Here is a 24,337-nt window from a genome sequence, read left to right as displayed (position 1 = left end):
TTAATTTTAGGGGTTCGTAATTAGTGTGCAAAACTACAACTCCCATGAATTGTTTGAATCGTGTGTTTACAAACAGCAACCTGCCTTTACTCGACAAAAAAAAAGTCATTTAATCCGACAAATCGCTTTATTCAAATTGAGGGTTTTGTTCGCAGGTGTTATCAGGGTGATGACGTCATAAAATCTCGGTAAAGCCCTAAGCACAATAAGTGACCTATGAACCAAGCTGCAAACATGAATAATGTCCACAGGCTCGAACACAGAAGGGCTCTCTTCTGATTGGTCAGCATGCAGGCTGCAGTTCAGCAGGTACGGCAGTACCTGTACGAGTCCGAACGAGCCAAGTCAGGTTGAGTCGAGTATACAGGTTCGTGATTCAGTCAGTCAGCACCTGCACTGCTGGTGAGGGAGTTAAGGACACTGAGAGCCCGTTTGTGTCGGATTCAGAGAGCGAGACCGGAACCAGTGTAGACCCTGGAACCTGCCGAACCCCAGTTCATAACACGTCTGTGTTTTTAATCACACAACAACAGCATGTTAGCAATGTTAGCTTCTTCTGCTGTCATTACTCTGTCTCTGTCTCTCTTAGGGACATCATGAACCGCTCAGACTCTGACTCCGCCCTCCCTCTCTCTCCCGACGAATCGCGAGGCCTGTACGGCTCCAAGCCCTTCCTCGTCTCATCCAGGCTCCACCCCCTGCAGGGTCAGGGCTCCGGGGCCGGCGGAGCAGGAGGCCTGGAGAAGAGCTCCAGCCTCGGGGAGCTGAGGGGCAGCGCCGCGGCCACGCTCGCCCCCTCCTGCTCCACCCGCTCCCTCTGCGTCACGTCCGACGCCACCGACGCCCCGCCCGTCTTCTCGTACTCCGCCTCGTCGGGCAGCGGTCGGGGGCCGGGCCTCCAGCTCCCGGCCAGGAGGAGCCCCGCGGAGGAGGATGGAGGTGAGGAGAGCGAGTCGTCCAGCGGTCGGAGGAGAAACGCTTTTAACAAGATCTTTAAGAAGAAGCAGGGACGTCACTGAACCGCAAGAATGACTCTGCTCCTGATCTCAAAACCTGCTTTTATCTGCCACCGACTCACGACGAGATCTTCATCTTCATCGCGACGAACGAACCAAACTGTCGCTCACAGGGAACATCTGTTTTTAACGCTTCGCTCGTCCTTTATTCAAGCGATTCTTTCTGATCTTTGCTGTTAGATCAGATTTGGACTCACTGACGCAAAAAGTACGACACAGGACACAAAGCAACCCAGAGGACTTCTTCATAAAGAGAAACTGTGACAGAAGATCATCTTCCAGCTGGACGCAGATTCAGAGAAGAAATGTAAAACATGTACTATAAATAATCGCCTAATCTTTAAATTTGACCCTTGTCCAACAGTCTCAGCGTGCAGTGCTAAAATCATTTATGTCCATTAGAGAAATAAATGGGGTTGTAGAAGCCACAGACTGTCACAGGTTTGATTCTGAAATACCGATGAACAAGACACAGAGAAGCTACTCTTATTGGAAGGTGGGTGTTAGCTAACCAAACAAAGACTCTCCGGCCTCGTGCGATGACACGCTGCCAAAAGTTTGTCCAATGAGTGAGCGACTGACGAGTCACGTGACTCATGTTAACAAGACAAACAGCTAGAAGTGGATCACAGAGCGCTCTCTGTAACGACGCAGTCGCACTCTTCGATGTCCAGCCAATCAGAGAGAGGCGCCGACCTCTCATTCAGGAAATAAATGGAGCAGCAGTAGAAGAAGAGATGCCGACTGTGACGGCGGTTAATGGTTTCGTATGTTTACAGTGTATCTAGAGTTTCATACTGCAGCTTCAGGTGGTATTCACACCAAATCGGGCGTTGCGGTGAAAACGCCGGTCCTCCCGGTCGTTTGAATGAGCGTCGTGCGTTTAGGCTGCGGCGGCGGGGACTGCAGGAGCTGCTAAAAAACTAAATGCAGCAGCCCTGCCGGCTGAAACGAGTCCTCCAGCAACTCCGTTACTAAAAATCTTAGTTTTAAATGTTTTGTTTAATCCATGTTTCGCACAGACGATTATTGCTGACGCCGTGCGATCAGAGACGTTCAGATAGCGAGGGGCGCGGGAGACAGGAAGCGTCCATGAAAACTCGTAACTTGTAACCAGCCGACCACAACGGCTCGACGCCTCTGCGTCAGCGTCTCAGCAGAAAGCTTAACGGCAGCCTCTGCATGACGGCCGGCGGAGGCTGGCGGCTGCGTTCGTTAACCACGTACATCAGCGCGGCGGCTAGTTATGACCCGGAGTTATTAACCACAGAAAATAAAATGCTGCAGTCAGTCTGTGAAGGCCTGAGCTTCATTCACGTTAATATTATTATTAATTATTATTATTATGTCACAGTTTGTTTCTGCCTCCTGCAGAAGCCACGAAGAGTGAAGGCTCGTGTTACTGAGCTGTGGCCCGGCCGAAGCTTAGTATATAACTTAGTATATAAACCTTTTTAAAGCATTTCAGAACACGTTTTCTTTAAAACCCAGAATGTAACGCGACACTTAAAGGCACAGGACGGGTTCAGTTTCGACAGATAATATCGCTGTATTCAATTTAAGCAATAAAAATGTAGATTTTTCTAAAAAGGAAACCAGTTAGTTGTTCACTTTAAGAGACCTGTCTTAAAATTATGTCTTTTGCATATTTACTATTTCTCTTTAATAAAGCAAAAGTATTTCTTATCCGATCAATCGATCCGAATAATCGATCGCTGCAGGCCTCTTACCGAGCCGCACAACCCTGCGCTGACCGCTGACCGCTGCCCGCTGCCGCGCCTGACTCGTGACTCCAGCCGGTCCCGAGGGCTGATGCTGCGTTCGGGTCACATCGGAGCGATAGTTATTACCAGTTTCCGACTTGTAAATTGTGTTTACGTCAACATCCAAGTCGCAATTACGACATTTTTGAAAGCTTTTTGACTTATGTACCTTTTGATGCTAAATAATAAACACCTCCCGGCAGGATATATGGATTATAGCGCCACATTCGGCCATGAACAGAAGTTTTAAACAGTCACGCAGTAAGCGTTTGCGTTGATGACGACCGTGTGAACGCACTGTTAAACGAGTGTGCGGTGGATTGTGGGATGCTGCAGGTCTCCGAGGCTTTGAAACATTACGACGGATCCGGTCTGGAAATAGACTCAGAGGATCCGGTCTGGAATCGGGCTGCAGTCTGCCTGTTAACGTGGCAGATGCATGATGGGAACTCACACGGTCTTCTGTAAATGCCTTTTTAGTTTCATGAGTTTGTGTACAAGCAGACGACGGTCGGATTCAACCCTTTTATCAGAGACTTTCTTATTTAAAATCATCATTTTGTCAGTTTTAGACAGTTTTATTTGGAGCTGCGGCGATTAGTCGATCACCAGACAATTAATTAGCAGCTGCTCTGATAATCAATTTATCGTTCTCTGTTTCCAGCTTCTCCAGCGTGACGCCGCTTTTATCTGTTTTATTTGATTGTAAACTGAACATCTTCGGGGTTTTGGACAAAACATTTTGAAGAAGCAACTTCTGGCTGTCGGAAATCGACTAATCAGAAGATCAATAATCAGTTCAGTTTTAGATGACATCTAACGTTTGGCTTCTGTTATCTCTTGAAAAAGTAAGATTTTGTTGTTAAACTCAGGTATTATATTGATGTTCGTATGGAAAGAGTTCCAGTGACACTCGGACGTGTGATGTTCACACAACTCACCAAAACGAGCCGCGTCCTCGACGAAGACGCCGCTCTGCCGTCCGCCATCGTCTTTAACGTGTTCTCACTGTTTGATGTTCACCTGTACAGGAAATAAAGATTTTACTTGGAGATGGAGAAATAAAAATAATGTCAGCAAAGTTTGGATTCACTGAGAGACACACACACACACACACACACACACTCACACACTGCACGCACACACACACACACACACACACACACACACTCACACACTGCACGCACACACACACACACACACACACACTCACACACACACACACACACTCACTCACACTGCACACACACACACACACTCACGCACACTGACACACACACACACTGCACACACACACACTCACACACACTCACTCACACTGCACACACACACACACACACTCACGCACACTGCACACACACACACACACACACACACACACACACACTGCACACACACACACACACACACACACACACACACACACACACACACACACACTCACACACACACACACACACACACACACACTCACTGCACTGCACACACACACACACACACACACACACACTCACTGCACGCACACACACACACACACACACACTGCACGCACACACACACACACACACACACACACACTCACGCACACTGCACACACACACACACTGCACACACACACACTCACACACACTCACTCACACTGCACACACACACACACACTCACACTCACTCACACTGCACACACACACACACTGCACACTCACGCACACTGCACACACACACTGCACACACACACACACACACACACACACTGCACACACACACACACACACACACACACACTCAGTAATAAATCAGCTGATGTGTGTTTTGTCTGCTGCAGGATGTTCAGCAGGATGTGAAGTTCAGATCAAGTTAACTTTATTTACTCTGAACAAAGACGAATGTCACGACGTGTTTATTTAAAGAGAGCAGCTGCAGTGTGAGGACTTCGTTACCCAGAAATCCCGTCACGTGATGCCAATAAACTAAACATTGTCTTCTCAAACTGAGTTCACACGTACCAGGAAGAAAAAACACGACGACATTATTCAACATCTGGTTTTATTTAAATATCTAAAATCAGAAACTGTTGCAGATTATTGTAAAGGACTGTATTTTCTGTTGAAGCACCATGTTAATCTCTGTTCTTCTTCACTGCTGTCAGCCGGTTTTTAAACGGCAGCTGTGTGGAGAAGCTGTCGCTCTCTGAGGCGGCGGCTTCGTCTCCATGCGACGTCACATCTGGCCAGATATCAACGAAACAAACTGAAGGGAGTAACGGCGTCGTCTGTGCTCTCGGATGACTTAATTCATGCTTCTGATTAAATAAATCGTGCTCTCGAAAAGCTTAATTTGTGCATTTGAAGTCTTGCTCTTGGTTTAAAAGGTCCAGCGTGGAGGGTTTAGCGGCCTCTAGTGGTGAAACTGCAGTTTGCAGCCACGTGAACGCCGCTCGCCTCGCCCTCCCCTTCCAGGCGTGCAGGAGAAACTACGGCGGCCACGAAAAACACGAACGGCCGAATCTAGAGCCGGTGTTTGGTTTGTCCGTTCTGGGCTCCTGTAGAAACATGGCGGCGCAACATGGCGGCCTCCGTGGAAGGGGACCCGCTCCCTCTGTAGATATAAAGGCTGATTCTAAGGTAACGAAAACACAACGCTTCTTATTTTCAGGCGATTAAACGCTGATGAAAACACACTTATGAATATTATATTCCTGCCGACAGCTGCTCCTGAACGCTCCACGCTGCAGCTTTAACACATCGTGCTCTTAAATTTAAAATTTGTGGTCTTGAATTACTAATTACTCTCAAATGACTCGATCCACGCTTTGAATGATCTCAAATTAATACTCCGAGCTCTCGTTTCTCTCAGTTTGTGCTCTCGATTGACGACTTAGAAAGTCTCGCTCTCAAACATTTAAATTGGCCAACTTTTCTGCTTCAGCCAAATTTAAGAATTCTCTTTGTGATATTTCAGCTTTTTTCCCGCAACTTCAGGCGTTTCAACTCACACGCACACTTTGAAAAAGCAAAGCAGGTGGATGGAAACAAACCTGCTTCTGGTGAAGCTGAACATCGAAAGGACAGGAAGCGTCGCGCGGTCCGGCTGAAAGGAAATGTCGGCGAGCTGAACTCATAGAACCAGAGTTACACAACAGCTAAGTGTAACCGCCATTTCTCTGTCCTCAAAGAAACACTCCAGGTGTCCGTTTACGTCACACAGGTGAGTTACAGACAGGACAGGTGAAAACCTCAAAACTCACGTTTTTAGTTCCTTTTTAACACCAGATTTTCATCTTTACTACCTTTGCCTTCAGTCTTTGAATATATTTTTTATCTACAGCTGATTTTTTTTAAGTGAAACAACAGCTGCAGATAAAAGACGTAAACTCTGCTCAGTCTGAGCGATTTAACATTGACAGAACTCAGCGTCTCACTGTTGAAGTATGGAGGATGTTTTTAGTCATAATTCAAATTTAAAGTCCAAATAGTAAATTAAAATATATGAAATTCAAAAAGATTATTATTTTATTACACTACTAGGAATATCAGGCCATAATTAAACTGAAAAACAAAAAGGAAATTGATCATTTGAAAACGTAAAGTGAAATTTTAAATGCAAAAGCTTAAATTGTAAAGATGAAATTGGGAAATGGAAAAACATATTTGCATTTTTTTTGCGTTTGAACTTCATCATTTGAAGTTTCCCGTTAGGTGTTTGTCCCCATCAGACAGGCTGAATTCAAATGTCTGCACTTCCTCCCGTCCAGCCAATGAGGACGAGCGTGGACTCACACCGCTCTGCCAAACCTCAGCAGGCAGCGCCCCCTGCCGTCCATACGGAGCCGTTTCACCCCCCCCCCAAAAAATTTCAAATGATAAAGTTCAAATGCAAAAAAAGATGAATTTAGTTCTTTTCCATTTTGAGTTTCATATTTGATGTTTCTCTTATTTCCATTTCCATCTTTACAGTTCAAGCTTTTACATTTTAAATCTCACTTTTTCTTTTTCTGTTTAATTATGGCCTGATTTTTCCTAGTAGAGTAATAAAATAATTAATAATTAATCCTTAATTGACTATTTGGCCTTTCAGTTTGAACAACATGCTCCATACGACTGACTGCAGGTGGTGCATTCACTGACCCGTCAGCTGCTCGGGAAATCTGCCAGAAAGGGGCCGACGTCTGACCACCAGGTGGCAGCGCAGAGCCGAGCCACATTTAGGGCTTCATGTCTGTTGAGGGTCAAATTCAGCTGTTGCACCCTTTAAAAGCACTGATAATAAGACCAGTCCACCTTAATCTGACCGTGAAACGTTTTCCTCCTCAAGCAAAAAAGTCCCTTTTCAAACAGACGCTGCTCGGAAGAACAAACTGTCACGGACACATTTGGTTCAGTTTGATTAAATAAACTCGACAGGTCTGAGCTCAGGCTCACATCAGAATGCATGAAAACCAGAGACTGTTTGTCGAGTCACAAGTCCAAGTGTTAAACCCCGAGTTGGTCTTAAACAAGTCGGTATCGCCAAACTTAGTGCAGTTTAAATAAAGAAATAAATAAATAAAGACGGTTATTTATTCATGACTTTCAAATAAACTCTGACATTTAAAACCAAGCTGATCGTTTCTCATCTCTGAGCCGAACGTCCTGCCTCGAGTTTTAGTTGTTGACCTCGGCTGGATGATAATCTGAGGGATGACAACGAGCTGATTTTAATCTTTGGCACGAGGAGGAACCGAGTCAAACGGTTCAAGTCCAAGTGGAGCAGTGAGTCGCGCTGGTCGAACTAAAATCTAAAGTCCTACGTGTGACTCCACGCCTCGGTTAAAAACAAGTTACTGACAGAAGCTGTGATGTTGCGTAACTCCTTTCTGGTGGCATTAATTTCACCTTATAAGGTTCCCTCCTTCCTAACGCAGCGCTTCTTCCTGTCGGCTTGACTCCTCCCCCTCTAACCACGTCCTGTGTTGCTCACAGGACGAACCGCCAGCACTGATTGGTCAGAAGATAAGGTGAGACACACCTGAAAGGAGAAAGGGATTTCGTCATTTTGATATTAACAGAGACATTACACCTCGTTTTGTTTGTCTGTTTATTGTTTCGCAGCCCAGAATGCTGCCTGCAAGAGGAAACAAAAGTCCTCCATTCAAAACCTCATTCAGAAATCTCTCGTTTTTGTGGCAGGGTGTTCCTCTGTGCTCCCACCCTCAAATTCACCAGAACTGTTTTCTGTCCTGATGCAACCGGTATTTAGCTGGTGAAACTCAGAAGTGAAGAAACGCAAAAGGAGAAATGAAAGAAAAACATTTCTCCGCTCGAGTGACTCAGCTTCCCTTCAGAGCGCAGGAGACATCCTGCAACAGGCTGCAGGTTCCTCTTCATCGAAACGATCTGAAAACACAAAACTCAAACTGCCGAAGAGTAAGACCACCGACACACGGGGGGGGGGGGCAACAGAAACACCTGAGCTGTGTGATAAACGCTCAGAAGGACCTGATAACGTTTCTTGTGTTTCTTTGTTGTCTACAAAACTCAAATCCAACCAGAACTGTCCTTTAATTTGACGTTTCTTTAGTACGTTAACTACAGCGCTCAGAGTGAATCCCGTTCCTGAGGGTCATTTCACCAGCTGTCCTACCACCTCACTGCTTTTTAGGTTCGAGTCTGTTTCTATGAAAATCAGAATCAGAAAGACTTTATTGATCCTGAAGGGAAACTGTTTGTTACAGCAGCTCGCCTTTACGTCAGTGCACACAGGAGGAAGCACTAGCAAACAATATGATACACTATAAACACTATAAAAACTATAAAAACAGGTCAGATAATAAATGAAGTACCAGGTGGGTTTACCGGCTGATGATGATAATACAGTATAATAATACACTGTAATAATATAAGTAATAAGCAGTGGTGCCTGTACTGTCGAGTTCAGTGCAGCTTATTGAGATTATTAAGATATTGCACAGCAGTAATGGAGGTATGAATAATATCAATGTCTATAAATAGGAAAACTAAATATTGCACAGCAGTAATAAACACAGGATATTGCACAATATTTCAAGTATTGCAGAGATGTTAATGATCAATGTCCAGTTTAGTGACTTCGGGTCAGACAGACTGACACTTAGAGGGAGGAGTTAAAGAGTCTGATGGCCACAGGCAGGAAGGACTTCCTGTGGCGCTCTGTGGTGCATTGTGGGGGGATGAGTCTTCCGCTGAAGGTGCTCCTTTGTTTGACCAGCGCGTCATGGAGCGGGTGGGAGACGCTGTCCAAGATGGCGTGTAGTTTACCCAGCATCCTCCTCTCTGACGCCACCGCCAGCCTTCAAATAGTTGCTGCAGAGAGATACTCCACGACAGAGCAAACGTCTCGAGTCGCGCAACAATAATGTTTTCATTTTAATTTGCATGCCACGCACCGATAAACAATCCTGCTGGTGCCGACCGCAGTGACTCATCAGTCAATGAGTCTGGAGGGCCGAGACACAAATCGCAGCTGCAGATACAAGACCCTCAGACATTCCCATCAAACGCCCCGTTGGAGGCTTTCTGGGGGGGTTCGACCTGACGCGACGGTCTGAGGGCGTCAGACTGCAAAGGCCCTCGAAGCAAATGTACGATTTGTTATACCGAGTTATATAAAAACAGTTGATAATCACAAATATATATTGCACAGATGTGTTTAATTAGATAAATGCTGCTTTCTGTAATATTTTCTATGTAGCTCTGGATTCAGCAGAACATCTCGCACATCCTGCCGTCCAAATGTCTCGTCGACGTGTCACACAGACGTTCGCGTTCCCCAGAGGACGAATCCTGACGACTTCTGCGATGCCCCGAAGTCTCCTGCAGCGCCACCGTCAGGCCGACATTAGAACAACGCTGCTGCACTACGTTGTTTGCTGCTGCTTATTCCCCGTCACCGTCTGTCTTCACCTTCCTCCCTCGGACTGGCGTGAACGCGAGTTAAACTGAAATCACATTTTGTTAAAATCACCTCGAAGCTGCAGAACGAGCAGCAGAGATCAACATGTGACACTCGAGCCTCTCTCTCTCTCTCTCTCTCTCTGGTTCTATATTTAACCTGCAGGCTCGCTCACACATACTCGACATAACCGAGGCAGCTGACAGACGACGAGCAGGATGGAGGTAAAACTAACTGCAAACTGTTGCCTGTGTGTGTGTGTGTGTGTGTGTTGTCTTTGTTCGGCGTGTTTTCTGTCGGATCAAAGTTTTGGAGTTTGGAGAAAAGCCGAACACGCAGAGGAGTAAACAGTTCGGTGAAGCTGCTGCAGTCGCTTCGTCTCTCTCGCTCGGCGCTTTTAAACGGCTTCCAAATCCCTTTCTGCTCATTTCGGACTGACTTTCTTGTGTCGATGATGATGATGATGATGATGATGATGGTGGTGGTTAGATTTGGTTAGAGCGTGGTGAGCGGCTGCACGGATGAAATCAAACTTCGCATCATATTTGATCCACATGGCCGTGGTGTTTGAGGTGTCGGCAGGTCGCAGAGTCCTTTGGTTACGGCTGTACTTCTGCGTTGATCTTGTACGTTTGGCAGTTTAACGAGTTGCAGCACTTTTGTTTTCTGAACGCACAGATTTATTCTCATAAAACGTTGAATATTACACGAACTAAACACATTTCGGAAAGCTTGTTTCTTTTAGAAATGTAAATGTTTGGTTCCCAGATGTGTTTTTTCGCTCAGAGTTGCACACAGAGTCCAGACTGTTGGCGAGAGTTCAGATTTATCAGAAGATCGAGTTTCGCTCTTTTTTTAAAATTCCACGTGAACTCCATCGAAAGCCGGATGTCGGAGCTTTCCAGCAGCACTTAAACGCACCACATGTTTGTGGATCAGAGGACATTTCTCGCTGTGACAAACGTCTCAGACGTCCACAGATAAAATGCAAATCATCCCGCACATAAAGCATGTCAGCCAACTTATTTCCACTGTAAGATTAAAAAAAGAGATTTTGACTGTTTGTGTAAGTATAAAAACTCGTTTACGCTGCAGTTCCCTCATTTTTAAGACAGAAAACACGTTTGTGAAACTTATTCTAATTGTGTGAGGTCCATGTTATTTACCTGGAGTTTAATTAAAGTGAAATAACCTGTAGAGGAACACACTGCGAGTGTGTGTGCGTTCACGGGCCGGAGGTTACTGCAGGTCACCGACAGCACACGCATTAAAGTCTGCAGTGAGAACGATGAAGACGAGCCGTGTTGGTAAATATTACATTCGCTTCCTGAAACGACCGAAACGGACACCCGAGCTTTCTCTCAGGAACACGGCAACGTTCAGGTCAATTCTCTTGTTTTCTGAGAAGATTGATTTCAGTTTCATCTCTTTGTGTCCAGTACAGAGAAACATGCGGGATGTGTTTAGCCTAGCTTAGCATAAAGACTGGAAGCAACTACTCCGCTGTGTGCCGACGTATTTAACAAATGAACGGATGGTGTTACGGCCTGGTCTCAACACCATTTAAAACCGATTGTTTTCTACGTAGAACGCAAACCGGCAGCGTCTCGAAGCGCGTTATCGCTGGCTGATGTTCGGCGGCGCGTCGGGATAAACCGCTGTCCTGCTTCCCGGCGTCAACTCTCCAGCAGGGCGGCAGTTTTATCAGACATGTACATACTGAGAATGTGTTTGGACCTTCGTACACATCAGTCAGGTTTCCAGGAAATGGTCAAAAGAAAACCTGAATGAATGCTGCGTGTCGGATTTCTTGACCTTTGGGGACAGTATGTTTAATCTAAACTCAAACAGCCACCCGTCATCACACGGTCCCACACAGGTCACATGATGACCCCTGAGCCAGCACTGCTGGTTGAATGAAGACCATGAGATGTGCCTGAAAGCTCTGAAAAGCTAGCAAGTGGACCTTTGAGGTTAAAGGATATTTGGATACACACGTTTTTAACTTTGTTTGCTCTATGAGACACACTGAGCAATGAAAGCCAGCAGAACAGGAGCTTACCTGGGGGTGGGGAGGGACTTTGTCGGCATCATCATCATCATCACTGCTATGTCGAAGCCTCGTGGGAGCTGTAGTCGAGATAAAAGATAATGGTTGTTGATAATAATAATAAACCTAAAAACTGAAGACATCCTGCATCCTAAAATTGTGACATGACTATATATTAAACAGGATGAACAGCTGCTATTCTTAGCTGTAATGAACACACACACACACATTTAGTAAGAGGAAGTGGTTTAACGGTTGTTTTTCATCACTTTCTGCCTTCAGTTTTTAGGTCGAGAATGAGCGAGACTCTGTGTGAGCGTGTGGACATGAATTACTCATCTTATGGGGACATAAATCTGTTTACAGTCACATTGTCCTTCTGGAGACATAACATAAATCTTTAAATTTAATACATTTTTAGGGTGAACACTTGGTTTAAGGTTAGGGACAGGCAAGTAGTGGTTAAGGTTAGGTTAAAAGAGAGGCGGTCTACGTCCAGAGGGCGTAGCTCGTGATGCACAGGTAAAAAATATATATATATATATATATATATATATATATATATATATAGTCTCCAGGAAATGAATGTAAGTCAATGTGTTGTCCTCTGAAGTGATGGAAACACGACTGTGTGTGTCCACCAGGCGATGTGACTTCATTATCTGTTGAATGTCAGCTATGTGAGACCTCCAGCCGAAATGGATGTGGATCAGCCCCACGTCAACAGCTGTGTGTGTGTGTGTGTGTGGTTGTCTGATCCCTGAATAGACTTGTACTGTCCTCATGTGTTTGGACAGTTTTGGACTGAAGTTGCTGATATTTTCTGTTTCCAGCTCAAATAATAACAATAACGCCTCTGTCTGATTTGCATTACATACAGTTTTCATTGGTGGGAAGACAGTGAGGGATTGGGACCCTGTCGTTGCGTCTACCTAGTAACCCAACTATACGGACAGATGGTAGCGGTAGCGGTAGCATTAGGAGTGGTAGAAGAAGTGGCAGTAGTAGTAGTAGTAGCATTGGCAGTAAAGATGCTTTCAGATAGCGAGCTAGGCTAACAGCATCAGTGTTCTGTAATTTGAATTGGCAGCAACTTTGCCGCCGTGGCTCCTAGCTACCGCTGATCCTATCAGCCTGTACACCACCACTGCTGCTAGCCACTATCCACCCACAGTATAATCTCATCATGCAGCTAAACAGAGCGGGTAGCAGCTTAAATGGAGGAAATGGTTAGCAATATGACATAGTTAATATAGCAGGTTTTGCTAACTAGTATCATAATTGTTGATTATTTCCCCAGACCGGATAATCAGACTTGGAGGCTGATGTTTCTCCTGAAAGCACTTTAACAGCAGCCATAGTAGCAGCATGAGTAGTGGTAGTCGTAGCAGCACACATTCACAACATGTAAATCAGACAGCTTTGCATTTTATGTCTGTTTTGATGGAGCTAGGCTAGCTATTTTCCCCCTGCTTCCAGTCTTTCTCCACCGGTTAGCTACAAACAACAACCACAACTTATGGTAGTTACAAACCATAACAGTTAGTATATCCAACAGCAGGTGGAAACTGCTAGCCTAGCTCCATTAAAAACAGAAACATAAACCTTTCAACATCCACAAAGCTGTTTGATTTAAATGCTGTATTTTGTGTATTAAACAGGTATAGAAACAGAAATGTAAAAAGGAGACATTGTGGTTGTAGCAGCGGTTAGCTTTACTTGACCAACAACGGTTGTGACAAAAAGTGATAAAAAGTAATAAAATACACATTCCCAACCTTTGATTTACATAATCATTGTCATGATAACGGTTTATAGCTAGTTGTTATGGTAGGTATGAACAGTTAGCATATCCAGCATTATGCTAGCTGTTTGTAGCTAGCTGTTGTTATGGTTGTTGTTTATTGAACAGGTGTAGAAACAGAAATGTAAGAAGACGACATTGTGGTTTTAGCGGCAGTTAGCATTGGAGCTATTTGTTGACCAACAAGCAAAAGGTCCTGGGGCGTGTACTACAAAGCAAGTTCAACATACGCAGGATATCTTTCCGTTAGCTGGCTTCACAACGGCAGTCACACGACGCTGGTTATCAACTCGGTAAGTCAACCCAGGGTTTCCATCCAGCCATGACCGCTTATAGTGTGACATAAAGGGGCGGGGTTTGCAGCATATGGCCAATCGCAAACATGGACAAGTCCACTGGCAGCAGAGCGGCATATTTTAGAAATGAAGAGCAAACTATAATATTAGACAAATATGAAGAAGTTAAACACATAATCCAGCTGAAAGCAACAGCTGCCAAATGCAGCAAGGACAGCTGGCAAAAAATCTTTTGGACTTGGGACCAAATAAAAGATAAATATAAAAGCATAATTCAAAGCAGTGAGTAGGCTCACTTTCATATCTTATAAGTACAACAAGTACAAGGCTTTAGTGCTTCAGTCAGTCTCTGTTGTAGGATGATATCAGTAAAGCACAAAGGTTTTGTCGTCTCCGAACACTCTCGCCCTCCTCAGAGATCCTCTCGCGATCCGCACACCGAGCTCCGCAGGATCTTCTACCAATGGTGATGCCATTTTCCAGGAGAATTGATTGGTCAGTAGCCAATATAGGCGGTGCTTTGCATTGATCTCCATGGCGATGTACTACCCCAGTGAACCACCTGGGTAACCCTGAAGTTACCTCGCTAACCCCAAATCCTGCTGCGTAGTACAGGTCCCAGAACTCAGTGTTGTCAAGTTTGAGTCTCAGCTCTACTGTCAACTAAACACAGGAGACCCTTCGATTCTTTTGGTGGAGCTAGAGGTTAGGCTAGGCTAGGTTTCCCCCTGCTTCCAGGCTTGTTGCTAAGCTAGGCTAAACATGTCCTGGACCTGCCTCTGTATGGGCACACAGATGAAACTGATCTGAAACATCTTACTCTCAGGAGGACAGAGAACAAGATGATTTACTGTTTGTTTGTTTAGGAAGTTTTTCCTTGCCACTGTGGCCCAGTGCTTGCTCATGGTGGGATTTGTTGGGTCTCTGTAAATGATATTATAGAGAGTTCGGTCTAGACCTGCTCTATAGGAAAAGTGCAATGAGATAACTTCTGTTATGAATTATATATATATAAATAAATTTAATTTAACCTTCCTTCACATTCAGAGGGTTCATTTTGTCCACAGAGTCGTGTTACATCGCAGAGCTTTAACACCTCAGATTATAATGCGGTTAAACGGCGAATACTCCCAAACATATTTGCATTCACCACAAACCAACTGACACACAGTAGCTCCTCCCCGTTGGATTAAACAGGTCTGAAACACGTGTGGCATGCTGTTGCATCGGAGCTTTTCTCTCTAATGAGCAGCTGCTTTCCCTGATGACAACACTCGCATTTCAATCCTAACATGGTCACAACGCTGCTGACACGCCACCACAGACAGGAAGTAACGTGCAACACAGGGCGGTAGGGCGTAGTAGCTGTTGGAGTAATAGTACTAACACATTCGGGTTTTTTTTAAACCTGGAGGTCGGCGGTATCACTGAAAGCCACACTCTTTTACTCCTGTGCAATATACCCTTTTCAGTTTAAAATTCCCTATTTATTGATATTGGTATTTATTTATTCATACCTCTATTACTGCTGTGCAATATCCTCCGTCTCATTATAAATAAGCTGCACTTAACTTGGCAGTTCATGCACTATTACTTTATACTGTAGTATCATCATCAACCGGTAAACCCACTTTGTACTTCACACTTATTTTATTTTATACTTACACCCAGTTGGTACTTAATTTATTTTCTGACCTGTTTTATAGCGTATTATATTTTTTTTGCTCAGTGCTTCTGTTCCTGTGTGACTGACGTGACAGTGAGCTGCTGTAACAAAGAGTTTCCCCTCGGGGATCAATAAAGTGTTTCTGATTCTGATCTGGAAGCTTCCCAGTACAACCAGTCTGACCTGCTGGGAAGCACGAAGGATCAGCCAGTCACACAGTTGCTTCATTTATTCTTCTTGGTTCCACTCTGTTTTAATCACGATGACAAAGTGCGACCGCCTATTGCACGAGTTATTGGTGATAAAAAAAATGCCAAATAAAATGTTTTCGTGTAAATGCTTAGAAATTTACAATATGATGTTCTGCTGCACAGCTCAAACACCCGACATCTTTGATTAATGACATCTGCCTTGTTGGTATTTACCTGATATCCTTTTTCCTTCCTTCCCTCAGGAGGAGGCTCCATCCCGGCGCTCTGTGGCTGAACTTGCAGGACGATTCAAAGGCTCGGCTCCTCCGCACGATGCTGCTGGAAACGAAACGGCGAGTTTAATGTCATAGGATCCATATACGCACCAGAGTTTAGACACGTCCTGCAGGGACGGGGCCAGAGGGGGCACAGGTCCCCCCTGGAATCTGATTGGCCATCCCTGGTGTCCCCCCCTACCAGAGTCAGAAGGTGACAGGTAGTTGGCTTGTTAGTATGATGGATGGATTACTGAACAGGCCTCCAGTGCAGGCCCAGGGCCCCTGGACCTCAACCTCCGTATGACAGATGACAGTTAACATTCAACACAAACGACCACAAAGAGATTCAAAACGAAAGTCTGGGGGATTTGGTCCTGTGTAGGGGGGGGGTCGGGGGCCTTTTACATGTCTGTGTCCAGGGTCCCACTGTTTCACAATCTGTCCCTGGCTGTAGGATATTTGGAGTTACAATTCAAATCATTCAAAACGCTCCTGACATCCTGCTATGACATGTCAAATCTGTTTGTGAAAGCTGAGGCGTCGGAGCGTCCTTGAATGCACCAACATAGAAAGGACAGTCACACTGCAACAAAACATTAAAAACACAGAAATGCGCCTTTGAATTACTCAGTGACTACACTTGAACTGAATCAGATGATTTTTTTTAATAGATATTTTGTGCTTTTTAAAATGTTATTCGGCACATTTTCTTTGTAATATTGTAAAAACGTGTCTCAGTCACGGGTCTGTATGTGAAGAAGAAGAAGAAGAAGAGAAACAGGAAATGAGGCAAAGTCAGGAAGAGCGTTACATGTGTGTGTTTTAACACTAATTTCTCTTTCTGGTAGAGAATATTCTGGTACGTTTTGTTGCCTTATGACTCCCTGGAGCTCAGACACGTCATGTAAACCTGTTTGTGAAACTCTCTTAACATCAGTTAACTGCAGGAAGAAGGTTCGACTCGATTTCTGTCCGGTTTTAGCTGCAGCTGAGAGCCCAAAGCATGTTAGGAACTAAAACTATAATCATCACATCATTTCAACTGACAATTTTAAAACGCAGATATTTATAAAATCACAAATAAAAAGCATGAAAGCAGTTACAGCAGTGAAATAATAAGTGTCAGCGCTCTGAACCAGCGGCTGCGTGATGTGCGACTTCTACTTTAGATAACGTGTGAAATTATTTCTGCAGAAGAAACGAGGGACATACATGTATGTGCAGGAGACTCCTTCTGAAATAATGAAACCAGTAAATTTCCTTCACCAGCTCGTTTCATGTAGCTGTCCACTGACACAAATGCATGTTTGTAAGTAGTAAGTATCTTATTAACTGACCCAAAGACACTAAAGGCCAATATGTTTGTGGAGGCAAATAAAATGTCATCTTCGGCATTATGAATCCATTTCAACGAGGACGATTTCTCTGCTGTTCACGTTGTGAACTGCCTGCGTTCGTGTTACAGAAAACAGAAAAACCAAAGCGTCAGTCTAGAACATCACTTTGTGAGAACAGAGTTTGTGAGTGCTCGTCCGACTTGTATGTGGTGTTAAAACTGCTCTGGGCTGACTCAGGGAATCGAACCAGCAACCTCCTGGCTGCATGAAGCCGTGTGCACGAACAGGGTGGGTTTAGAAGCTGAGACGCTGGGCCCCTGGACACACATGTACAGGGCTACGACATGGGGGACTGTCTGTTGTAAAGACAGTGTGGTCCGTCCTTTCGGGGCCTCACAAGTTTCATGTCCGGATCTACTGACCTCTGACCAGACTCAAGTCTTCATCTTACAAACTGTCATTTACGTTCTTTTAGCCTAAAAGCTGTAGGATGAAATCTTATTTGAAAATCAGTTTTCTGGAGTTTGATTAAAAAAATGCTCATTCTTTGTTCTTGTCAACTAAAATGTGTTTTAGCCGATTAAAACTAGACTAAAAATAAGAAGGCTGAGGTTGACTAAACATGACTAAAACCAACATGAACTTTTGATGTCAGGACCAAGACTAACACTTACTACTGGTGTACATATTAGCAGCTATTAGTCTGCTACTGTAATATTAATACTATAATCTTCGTTTGTTTGTCTACCAGGACAAGCCGGTCAGACGACGACCTCCTCGCTCCTTACAGCTCGCCAAAACACACGGAGACGAGCAGGAGGTGAGAGACAGATGAACTCATCATGTAAACACATCAGTTCCTTCCTGAGCACGCTCACCACACAGGATGTTCTGTAGTTTTCTTGAGCGCTCGGACATCGCGGCAGCAGCTGCAGGCTCCTCTTTAATGAAGGGAACCAATCAGAGCTCAGAGCTCCACGTGCGCCACAGTACACACTCACTACAACTGGGTTTTATTATGTGGCGAGTTCAGGGAACTCAAAGAGGACAGCTTCACCACCTGCTTGTCAGGTTGTTGCATGATGCAAATGTAAGAATGCTGTTAACTGTTAACGGGGGACGCACCTGGTAAGTAGCTGGCTTGTTAGTACCATGGATGGATTACTGATCGAGCCCATGGGTACTGATCCAGGGTCCCTGGTCCCTGTATGAAGAGACTGTTCACATTTCTTGTTGGAAAGTCAATCAAACGACCACAACGATTAGACGAGTCTTAACACATTTTACAAAATCTAGCCCCCTTTTTTAAACGAGTCTGAGTCTGGTCCACTTTAATGACCATCACGAAAGTTGGACAACAGAACTCTGACAGCAGTCTTCACTGTGTATCACTCCGCCAGGTTAAACAGTTAGTTATGTAGTTCCCACCCAAACCCAGAATCAGTACATTATGTATAAGTACAACATGAAATATATACAGTTAATCTACAAAACAAGGGAATTTAATCTACAAAGTAAATGTTTACAAAACTCATCTGACAATATTAATAATAATATCTCACCTGATGAGTGAACAGGTGTGTTTGTTTCCCCTGAGCTCTGTTTTCAAGTGTGTGTGTGTGTGTGTGTGTGTGTGTGTCAGCAGCCTCCAGGTGTCACCTCTCCTCTACCTGCCAAAGCCAAGAGGAACTCTGCTCTGATCGAGAAGCTCCAGGTGAGTCCAGGTGGTTTCTGTTGGACTCTGCTGCTCTCTGCTGGTGTGGACGGACAGCTGCAGTCTGACATCACTCTGACATCTCTCTCTCTCTCTCTGTAGGCCAACCTCGCTCTCTCTCCCACGGCCCTGCTGCCCTCTCCAAAGAGCCCCGGCTTCAGGCTGCTGCCGCCCGCCTTCCCTGCGCCCTCCGTCCGGCTCCGCCCCGGTTACCACAGCAACCGCCTCTTCCACGGCGACCCCCACCAGCCCTGTCACGGCCTCTCCGTTAACTGAAGAGGAAGGCCCAGCCTCCTTTGAGGCCCCTCCCACTGTGGTGGAGGGGTCCATCCTGTTGAACATCAACAAGGTCAGTCAGAGAGTTCAAGGACTCTTCCACTGTTCTCATCATCATATTCTGTGTTTTCATTGGTCCGCTTCATGTGATGTATTCAATGACCCATGATCAAGTTTACGTGAACACCTGAGCCGCTGTGTTTAAAGCCTCTCACAGTAAAACTTTGGCCTTAAAAGTCAGTTACATTTCTAAGAATTATGCAATTTTGCTTTTATTCTTACAAGTAAAATTAGTGTCATAAGTGTAAAGACTTAGTAGTCCTCAGCTCCAGAATTACCTCCAGACGTCTCCTTGGTCAGTTAGGAGCGACACAGAAAAGAGATTTTGGAAATCTGTGATGACCAGATGGTAGAATACAAGATCAGTCCCCAAACTCACAACGTGAAAAAGATGAAATCATCCAATTCAGGATTTAGCATGAAAACCATGAAATGCTCACATTCTCCCTAATGTTCACATTAAACTTAATTTTAACATGTACAATAAGCATTACATTAGCTGAGCTGTGAAATACAAGAACTCAGGTGAGTGTGAAAGACAATAAATAAAAAACAATTACTTGCTAAATAAAATAACCAGACTGAGATTCTGCAGCCACGCTAGCAGCTCTGTGAGGTACTTAGACACAGCAGTACTTTGAGCTAAATGCTAACATCAGCATGCTAACATGCTCACAATGACAATGCTAACATGTTGATGTTTAGCAGGTATAATGTTCACCATGTTCAACCTCTTAGTTTAGTGTATTAGCATGGTAGCATTAGCATAAAGACTAGAAACAGGGCGAAACAGCTAGCCTGGCTCTGTCCGAAGCCAAGCTCTAAAGCTCCCTGATTAACATGTTATCTCTCTATTTTTAATCCACACAAAAACGACAGCTCTCCGTTTTCCGTGGCGTTATGTGCTCGACTATTTATTGGCCTGTTTCCAGTCTTTATGCTAAGCTAAGCTAACCAGCTGTTGGCTGTAGCTTCATATTTACCGTAAAGACACGAGAGTGGTATCAATCTGAACACTTAACTCTCAGCAAGAAAAAGAAGGATTTCCCAAAATGTCAAACTATTCCTTTAACCCTGACAAGGTGAGGTTGTGACAACTGATGCAGGTCTGACACGTCACCTTTGGACCCGCTATTGGCTGATTCTGTGGTTGACAGAGGGCTTTGTGGGTAGACATTATTGTAGTCCCCTATTTTCAGTGAGGAGTCCCTGCAAGAATCATGCTTAAACTTTACTAAAAGTTACTTTTAGCTTGTTTATACAAAGTCTCTTAGTCCGACTTTTCACTGACAATTGGGCCCAAAATTTTAACGCCGAAGTCAAAGTTTTGGATCATTCTTAGTTTTATACACACCAGCCCTGGTAAACACGGGCGGGGCCAGAGGGGCGGCCAGGGGTGGCTGATGCAAAAGTTTCTAACCCCCCCGGTGGTAACATGATCATTGTCCAGCTTTATGAGTTGAGGAGAAACGTTTGAATGCAATGACCTCACCTGTCTCTGCTCCCATTGGTCCTTCTCCAGGGCAGAGCTCGCCACTCCATCCGCCGCCGCCCTCCGTCCCGCCGCCACAGGAAGTCCAGCAGTGGAGACGAGGTCAGCGGCGCCAACGAGGGAGGAGATCTCTCTCTGAGCTCCCGGAGTGAACCAGAAGACAAAACAACGGGAGGAGGAGGAGGCGAGAAGGAGGGAGAAGGAGAGGTCTTCAAGGCAGAAGGTAAAACAGACGAGGTGAAGGAGGACGAAACGGACCCTTCAAAGTGTCCTGGGAACAACGAATCCCACGAAGAAGATCAGTCAAAGATCAGCGTATCCATGGGAGAAGAGGAGGGAGACAGATCTTCATCAGGAAGAAAGGAGGAGGAGGAGGAAGCTCAGGAGAAAAACTCTGGAGAAAACCAGCAGGAAGATTCAACTGAAGGAGCGACGAACGCAGACAGCAAAGAAGAAGCAAAGATCGAGGTGAGTCCTACCTTCCTGTTTTTTCTGCTCACATTTTAATTTGCTATCGATACAAACTCAACACGTCCTCCACGTTTACCTGTTTGTGTCAACAGACAGGTAAACGTAAACAACAGTATTCCTGTTCTAAATCTGACCTTTTTTGTACTTATTATTTGAGACTTGGCTATTATTTGCAGTTGTTGCAGGTTTAAAAGCTGGGTTTTGTTCCTCCCACAGGAGACGACGTGTCCGAGTTCAGCCCGATGAGTAACCAGACGTCCGGCCGAGTCGGAGCACGGCAGCCTTGTTGAGCCCCTGCGGTGCTGGGAGGGAGACCCTGCGGCAAGCGAGGCCTGAGGAAAAAGGTCTGTCTGAGAGTCTGGACTCTGCAGACGAACATTTAAACACTCTGAGCTGCTGCCTGTCACCGCGGTTTCTTTTATCTCTGATGTGGTGAAGACGAAGCGAGGAAACCGACTGAAACTCATGAGTTTGTCTTGTAAAGAATCGCTGATGTAATTGAGAATTTAACTGAAGGTCCAGCATTAATTCAGTATGAAGGGCAGCTTGACAAGAAAACTCCTGATGTGAATTTGTTTTTACTAACCCTCGACTCAAAGCCTTTTTACACTGCACCGATTTGTTCCTTTATAATGTGATTGTAATAGTTTTCATTATTATGTTTTCTTGCTGTTCGGTAACTTCAGAGCTGTGACTGATGATGATGATGGTGATGAGTGATTTCTGGTGTCTGTACGTTTATTTAAAGCACCAACGGCTTCTGGAGTTGTGCAACAAAATGTATAGTGTCAACATAAGATACACGCTTGTCCTGAAGTAATTTTGTTTCTGTGTTCGCTGAGTCACACCTGAAGCTTTATTCCATTCATAAACATTCATAAAAAACTCCCAGCATGGAGGTTTTATTGTTTTAAAACTGCAGAAAGACACAGCAGGTAAAGAAACTGTAAATTCTGTAGTCAAATTTTAAAGCTGGAGACGTCACATTGTGCCTTTAAGTCTGAAACTGAAATAAAATGCAAATTTTTGCTACATTAATGTTTATCTGCACTTTAATGTCTTTAGAGAATTTTCCTTGTTTTATGTTCAACATTGGCAGCGATGGAAGAAGTATTCAAATCATTCACTTAAGTAAAAACAGCAATACTATACTATGAAAATATATAATTACGAGTAAAAGTCCTGCATTCAAGATTTTACTTAAGTAAAAGTACACAGGTATTATCAGCTTTAAGTAGTTAAGTATCAGCAGTGAAAGTACTCATTATCCAGTGTTTTTACTGATGTAGTAATATGATATGTACGCAGTACTTTAAGGTTGTAGTTCGCCAAGGTGATTTTAACTACTTCATATACTGTTGGGTAGTTTAATATATAACAGTGCATCATAAACTGATCATGTGTTTGTAAAATCTTAATCTGAAAAGTAACTAAAGCTGTCAGATAAATGTAGTGGAGTAAAAAGTCCAATATTTCCCTCCGAGATGTATAAAGTGGCACAAAACGGAAACACTCAAGTACCTTAAATATGTACTTAGGTATCCAAAGAGCGTCTGTCGCAGGACGTTCAGTCTGATTATCAGGTTGAAGGTTTTATGAGCCTGACAGGTTATATAAAAAAAATGCCTCAAATATTTCATGAATCGTAGAAAAGGTTTCAGTCGCAGTCGTCTGGACGCTGTTTTCAAATTCAAGACGTTTCGGCTCCCATCCGGAAGTCATTCTCAATTGTGAAAATGGTCTGAGAACTCAGACATTTAAGCTACTCTGTGTTGCTTAAGCCCTGCATTGGCCAATCATTAGCATATGATTGGCCAATCACATGCTAATCAGGTACTTAACAGTGATGAGGGAGGTGCAGCCAGAAAACAACAGGCCTGATTACTGATTACTGGACCATCATGGAAACTATTAGGTCAGTTTCAGGTGAAACTAGCTAATCAACAGATACTCAGGTAGACTCCTTCCTGAGGGCGGGGCTTAAGCAACACAGAGTAGCTTAAATTTCTGAGTTCTCAGACCATTTTCACAATTGAGAATGACTTCCGGATGGGAGCCGAAACGTCTTGATTCTGAAAACAGAGTCCAGACGACTACGACTGAAACCTTTTCTACGATGGGACTCCTGGACGAATGAGGGACTACACCGTCTCATTTCATGAATCGTTTATGCAAGAAGGACAAACTGTGGAGCTTCTCGCTTTTTTCTTTGAGTGTTTTTGTGTTATCCGAACCGAGTATCTAACGTTAGAGTTCTGCAAAATTAAAAAATGATCTGTGATTTTGGGACACAAATAAAAATGTCCTTTAAAAGCTCTGTGGTAATTTTAAAAAAGTATTGCGTGTTTTGTACCATTTCTGTGACTCTACATAATAAATGAAACACCTGAGTGATGTCACAGTTTGAAAAGGTGAGTTAGTGTTGAATCTCTACTTACAGCTCAGTGATGATGAGGACTTTCCACAGCTGGCTCGTCTCCACACGACTCGCTAACTCGTAATCTACTGAGGGCTCGTACCTGGAAAAGACCTGATCCTCCGATACACTCACATCCAGTCTCACTGCTGCCCGAAATAAAACAGATCAACAACAGACGGCTGCCTGGAAACTGTAGACTCGCTGCCAGACTCTACAAACCTGGAGCCCAGAGGCATGCTGGGAGAATATGGGTTTAAGACAGGTGTTCAGGGTTCCTGCAGTAACATCAGTGTGATGGAGAATAACACTGACACAACAGGTGAAAGGTCACAGACTTTAGGAGACTAACCCTTTACATGGTGGAACCAGGATTAAAACATTTCAGGAGGCAATGAGGCGAACATGTGACCTCTCTCGACAAGTTTCAGTTCAAGACTCGACACACCGTCTTACATGGAAATGTTAGTTTCAGACAGAAGTGAAACCAGATTCAGACTCAGAGGTTCAGTCCGGCTGATTCATCTTTGTGAATGAGATTCTACATGTAGTTTTGATCAGCCACGCTGGCAGCAGCCTGTCTGCCTGTTCACATGTCTGC

At 44.4% G+C, this 24,337-nt stretch overlaps 3 protein-coding genes across 11 annotated transcripts in view; 2 read left to right on the top strand and 1 right to left on the bottom strand.

Annotated features, from left to right (window-relative positions):
• Nucleotides 1-3,860, top strand: part of LOC122887798 (stromal interaction molecule 1-like) — a 50,177-nt gene extending 46,317 nt beyond the window's left edge. For all 7 annotated transcript variants that reach the window (XM_044221325.1, XM_044221323.1, XM_044221324.1 and 4 more), the window contains one exon: nt 590-3,860. In XM_044221325.1, the coding sequence (XP_044077260.1) occupies nt 590-1,019 (430 nt within the window). In that variant the 3' untranslated portion in view covers nt 1,020-3,860. The remainder of the gene's footprint in view (nt 1-589) is intronic.
• alg8 (ALG8 alpha-1,3-glucosyltransferase) overlaps nt 2,491-24,337 on the bottom strand; it is a 43,829-nt gene continuing 21,982 nt past the window's right edge. The window contains exons 14-16 of one of the 2 annotated variants that reach the window (XR_006380614.1): nt 11,748-11,815; nt 7,651-7,783; nt 2,491-3,802 (exon numbers count right to left, since the gene is read on the bottom strand). The gene's annotated coding sequence lies outside the window, so the exon portion shown is untranslated. The remainder of the gene's footprint in view (nt 3,803-7,650; nt 7,784-11,747; nt 11,816-24,337) is intronic. The other variant, XR_006380615.1, reaches the window with a different exon arrangement.
• Nucleotides 9,445-19,369, top strand: dub (duboraya). Of its 2 annotated transcripts, none has more exons than XM_044221340.1 (5): nt 9,445-9,909; nt 15,956-16,045; nt 18,059-18,127; nt 18,953-19,021; nt 19,124-19,369. In XM_044221340.1, the coding sequence occupies exons 1-5, from the start codon at nt 9,904-9,906 to the stop codon at nt 19,295-19,297; spliced, it is 408 nt and encodes a 135-aa protein (XP_044077275.1). In that variant the 5' UTR covers nt 9,445-9,903; the 3' UTR covers nt 19,298-19,369. The 2 variants fall into 2 exon arrangements, with proteins under 2 accessions (XP_044077275.1, XP_044077274.1); XM_044221339.1 differs by having other exon boundaries at nt 9,446-9,909; nt 18,950-19,021.

Source organism: Siniperca chuatsi, linkage group LG14 (genome assembly GCF_020085105.1).
Source record: "Siniperca chuatsi isolate FFG_IHB_CAS linkage group LG14, ASM2008510v1, whole genome shotgun sequence".
Classification (NCBI taxonomy): domain Eukaryota; kingdom Metazoa; phylum Chordata; class Actinopteri; order Centrarchiformes; family Sinipercidae; genus Siniperca; species Siniperca chuatsi.
The sequence above is the reverse complement of the archived record's forward strand: the minus strand, read 5'-3'. Positions and strand labels throughout refer to the sequence as shown.

Bases quoted from the DNA above. Each gene is read 5' to 3' on its own strand.
- dub (XM_044221339.1), top strand. The intron at 18,128-18,949 runs GTGAGAGACAGA...TGTGTGTGTCAG, and splicing joins CACACGGAGACGAGCAGGAG to CAGCCTCCAGGTGTCACCTC. The intron at 19,022-19,123 runs GTGAGTCCAGGT...CTCTCTCTGTAG, and splicing joins CTCTGATCGAGAAGCTCCAG to GCCAACCTCGCTCTCTCTCC.